This window comes from Dendropsophus ebraccatus, chromosome 6, assembly GCF_027789765.1.
Source record: "Dendropsophus ebraccatus isolate aDenEbr1 chromosome 6, aDenEbr1.pat, whole genome shotgun sequence".
Taxonomy (NCBI): Eukaryota; Metazoa; Chordata; class Amphibia; order Anura; family Hylidae; genus Dendropsophus; species Dendropsophus ebraccatus.
In genome coordinates this window covers 112388785-112393602 of record NC_091459.1, presented here as the reverse complement: position 1 = coordinate 112393602, position 4818 = coordinate 112388785, and the positions used below count along the sequence as shown (strand labels likewise).

At 42.5% G+C, this 4818-nt stretch overlaps 1 protein-coding gene across 1 annotated transcript; it reads right to left on the bottom strand.

Annotated features, from left to right (window-relative positions):
* Nucleotides 1–1595: 1595 nt before the first annotated feature.
* On the bottom strand, nucleotides 1596–4599 carry LOC138795007 (uncharacterized). The gene is made up of 4 exons (XM_069973949.1): nucleotides 4242–4599; nucleotides 3863–3984; nucleotides 3486–3632; nucleotides 1596–1874 (listed from the first exon to the last, which is right to left on the bottom strand). The coding sequence occupies exons 1-4, from the start codon at nucleotides 4491–4493 to the stop codon at nucleotides 1751–1753; spliced, it is 645 nt and encodes a 214-aa protein (XP_069830050.1). The 5' UTR covers nucleotides 4494–4599; the 3' UTR covers nucleotides 1596–1750.
* Nucleotides 4600–4818: the final 219 nt, after the last annotated feature.

Sequence of the window (4818 nt, the reverse complement as noted above, 5' to 3'; positions counted from 1 at the left end):
TGTGGCACCTCGTACATAGAAAATAGTGTGAAAGCAGGCAGAGTGTAATCCTGCATTGGATGCCTCCATTTTAGTTATCTGGCTAAATATGTCCTTAAACAAAAGTGCCATCTTAGATAGTGACCAGTGTTGTTTTCTCCTCAGACCACAAGTAGTTCAGCAACCAGCAGAGGCCTCATCGGATGAAGAGAATGAAGAACCTAATCTGGCAGAGGGGTTGGCCAGGACTCCACCACCAAGATGTCAAGGGGGTCCTGTGGAGCCTGGCGAGAGAGAGTGACATGTGCCTTGACCGTCCAACAACATTTGTGTTTGTTCCGCACTCCCTCTCCTCAGCTACACCAACACCACCCCTTGTCTGCTACACTGTAGGGCCTTAGTGCCAACCGCGCCTTACTAGCATTAATAATTTCCTAACATTTGTGCGCACCAGGACCACATCAATAACACACTGTTTAGAAGGTCTGGCATCACATTAGCTAGGGATGACAATAACAGCTTGGGGGGATTGGGATGTCCCTTTTAGTTTTGTGGTGCCAGAATACAGTCAGGCTGGCTGTGTCCTTCACATATTGCCCACACTATTGCCTCTGCACACTATTCTAACTTCTGTCAACATGGTCCAAAGTAGTCTCCACACACCCTCGGCCACATCCACCCACACACACTATCATGTGAATGTTTTATTTTTTGACATGTAATAAATCCATTGCGACATATCTTGTTGTTTCCCGAATTCTTATTTTTTACTTGTTTATGTTTTAGTGTTTAAGGGTTAAAAAAAAAAATGATTATTGACTGCCACTAAGGAACTACGAAATACGCTTAAAAATACTTAGTGGACTTTGTTTGCATAGAAAGCTGTATTGAATGTTGCTATTGTGTCTTATTAAATTTTGTTGTATGCTTTACGTTAGTAGCAAATTAACACATGCTGGATGTCCTTCAGGAGGATATTTCTAATCATATCTGACACATTGCTGTATGTGTTAAAATGAATGTGTCATGATAGGAAATATTAATGTAGTTAAGTATTTCATTTATCAGGCCAACACTCTCCTGCTGTGGCCACTTCCTGCCTTGGCCACAGATGGCAGCAGAGAGCACTGTCATACATGACAAACAAGGAATCGCAACATTCACTACATGTTCGTAGTAGGTTCCCAATACGTGTATTTGAGTCAGTATATTTTGGTCAGTATTGTTAACAAAACCAGTAGTGGCTTAAAAACACAAAGGCTGTGTTCACACAATGTAGAAATAGAGTGGCTGTGCGCCATTTAAAGTGAAATATTGCTAAGTTTTTTTCAAAGAATGGATGTTATTTGGAAATGTCCTTATTTAGTGTTTTAATGGCGCACATCCACAACATTACAACATTGTGTCGAGATCCTTTGGGTGTTTAGAATCCACTGCTGTTTTTGTTAGCTATACTGAGTGAAATACACGTATTGTGAAGCCACTAGCGAAGATGTAGTGAATGCTGCGATTCCTTCTTTTGCAGGTCTGAGCCTGCTCTATGCTGACATCTGTGGCCAAGGCAGGAAGTGGGCAGAGCAGGAGAGGCTTGTGATGAGCACTAACATATTTTGGGACATTAATGTTCTTATCATGACACTATCATTTCCACATAGAGCTCTATGTCCGATGGTAGTAGAAATCGCCTCCTGCAGGACATCCAGCATGTGGTCATTATGTACAAAGTGGAGGATATATAAACGTACACACAATAAACTACATAATGTAGCGTTTACACAGGCAGATTGATGTGATGGATTTTGGATAAGAAATCCAGGAGATGACTGTAGACAAGGAACAGGTGATCAAGTAAAGAGCGAGATTTCTCATCTTTTAATACACTCTTCTGTGTTTTACTGAAAAAAAATGGATGATAAAAGATTATTTTTGAACCGCAACCTAAGTAGACCACATCCAGCTGGCGCACCTGGGTGATGTGTGGAGGGATATATGTGGTGTGTTAATAGTGATTGTTAAGAAGTGAGATGGACTGTGGCACTAGAAGATATCAGATCCTGTTACATATCCCACACTAGAAAGTTAGACATATAGTGCGCACCCTGCTGGTCACTCCATAGGAAATGCACATGTTTTGATCACATCAATCTTTCAGCACACTAGGTTCAAAGGACTATACAATTAACATTAGCAGGATGTGACCATGCTCGATAATTACTGGCCAGTAGTATATCGAGTGAGGTTATGTGTATTTTCGAACACTACTATGTGGGAACACACAACATGTTTTACATACATTGAAAAGGCAGACACATTGTTTAGTCGAATAAGAAAATATATTTTTTGTTTTAGTAAAAAGAGAAGGAAAATTAAATATCAACCAATACATGGTGTTCAAACAACAAAAGAAAATAAAAAAACACACATCCCAGAGACAGGTGACATACATGCGGGAAAACATCAGTCCTGTGGCCGTGGCTCATAAGGGAGGCTGTGAAAGGGGCACGGGCACGGCGCCTTCAGGAGTCATGAAGTAGTCAGCAAAGAGGTTCCTGACCACTATCCCGCGGTTGAGTTGTCTCCCTTGGCCATAGTTGATAGGGGCACTAAAAGCTGGCAGTGTCTCCACGTTCACCTCCGGGGTGGGAGCATAGTCCCGAAGGTAGTTGTGGAGAACACAGGCAGCTTTAATGACCATGTCAACTGTGGCCAATTTCAACTGCAGGGCAGTGGTAAACACTCTCCACTGACTAGTCATGATCCCGAAGGCGCACTCCACGAAGTTACGTGCCCGGCTCAGCCTCCGGTTAAATACTCTCCCCCGTTCATCCAGCCCTCTCCGTGGGTAAGGGCGCAGCAGGTTGTTCAGTAAAGGGAAGGCTTGATCCCCTACCATGACGAATGGAGCGGGATGCGTGGTACCCGGAAGAGGAGTGGGAGGAGGTAGAGTCACGTGATCTAAGAGTATGCGCCGCCCAAACTCTGATCTCAGTAGCGCCCGGGAGTCCCCAGTACTGCCATAGGAGCCGACGTCGATGGCAAGGAAACGATACGTGGAATCAACAACCGCGATCAGGACCACAGAAAAAAATTTCTTATAATTGAAATACTGTGATCCTGATCGCGGTGGTTGCTTCACACGTATGTGCTTACCATCAACCGCCCCTATACAGTTGGGGAAATTGGCCACAGACTGAAAGCCTGCTGCTGACTGCAACCAAATCTCCCTGGTCGGACTGGGCATCACGATGGGCTGCAAATGCTCCCAGATCACGGCGCACGTGCACCTCACAATTCCAGAGATGGTGGACGTACCAACCCTGAATTGGAGGTGCAACGATGCATAACTCTCCCCTGTCGCCAAGAATCTGTGAAAAAAAGAAAAATAGTATTTTATGATTCTATTTCACATTCAGCTACATATTAAATTATTACATATTTTAACACTATATTAGATTTAACTACAATTACATGAACAAATAGTTCGCATTAAAATAAAGCATCTTCACCTTAACGTTATGAGCAGACGTCCCACAGGAGGGATGGATTTCCGCATGTAGGTGTCCTGTCTCTGGAGATGTGGGGTCAAAATGGAAAGTAAATTATCAAAGGCCTCCATAGGCAGGCGCACGAAGTCCTGGAACTTGTCAGGATGTCTGCAACAAATTAAGAAAAATATTGATCACTAATATTACACACAAACACACATCATAGGAAGATGTCATACGGTTTACAAATGTTGAAATTAACATCAAACGTTGTAAGGATAAACAAAAAACATAATAAAATTATGGACTTTGGGGTAAACATTTGGGGACAGTAACCTTTACATTTGCAATATTACATTCAAAGATTTGCCGACTTTGATGTATTCAAATCGACATACCGTCGCAAATCATCATACAGGCAACCAATGTGGCCCCGGGTCTCCCTCCGCACATTGATGGGGTGGACCCAATATCGCCGTCCCACCTCCTGCAGACGGCGCTGCTCTGCGTCTTTTTGCCTCTGAGAAGAATTTTTCAAATATGACATTTATTATTTTTAAGACATCTCAATTAGTCACAAAATTATTACACAGTTGCATTTAAGGACCTTTGGTCAACAGTACTTAAGGGAGCTTGCATAAACAATACATTTAAATCAATGTTTTACGGATTATAAGCCTAAACAGTTTGTAAGGCTAGTTTTAAATAAGTTACATAAAGCTTGAAAAAAAAAAAAAAAAAAATTAAAAAAAAAAAAATATATATATATAGACTTACACACAAACGCAGGTAATAATTACGCATCTTCCACAGGATCGAAAGCACCACGAGCTGGTGCTTGCGGCGCAGCCTCATACGCCGGGCTGGCCCATAGGGCGCATTATTAGCGCCATCAGACATCTTTGGTTTTTTTTTTTTGCCATTCAAAACACTACAAGCATATGGGCGTACTTCGCGAGTGGGCGGAGATTTTATAGGGATGTGGGTGTGCTTATTTGGCCCGGGGGCAGATTCATGAATCAAATACATGCTTTTGAGCGGGGCCAAACAAGCCAAGACACATCATGACACTACGGCCGGACTCTTACGATAAGACCGTAAGTGCTTTTCAAATACAGCCGCCAGACCACCCGGAGATGTACGGGACAGAAATTTTAACGCCCGCACTGTTACTACGTGTGAAACCGGCCTAAAAAGTAATTGAAATAATAAGGACTCAGAAACAAACGTTGGATGAGCTATTTAAAAAATTCTGAGATAAAACAAAAGGATGCATTCAAAAATAATTGAGAAGAACTCCAAACATTGAGTTTCCAGACAGCACAGGTGTGTATTCTATCCCAGATAACCCCTC

Coding starts and splice junctions, on each gene's coding strand:
- LOC138795007 (XM_069973949.1), bottom strand. CDS start 4,493: ATGTATTTGATTCATGAATCTGCCCCCGGGCCAAATAAGCACACCCAC. Junction 3,985..4,241: donor ATTATTACCTGCGTTTGTGT/GTAAGTCTATAT, acceptor AATTCTTCTCAG/AGGCAAAAAGACGCAGAGCA. Junction 3,633..3,862: donor CTGTATGATGATTTGCGACG/GTATGTCGATTT, acceptor AATTTGTTGCAG/ACATCCTGACAAGTTCCAGG.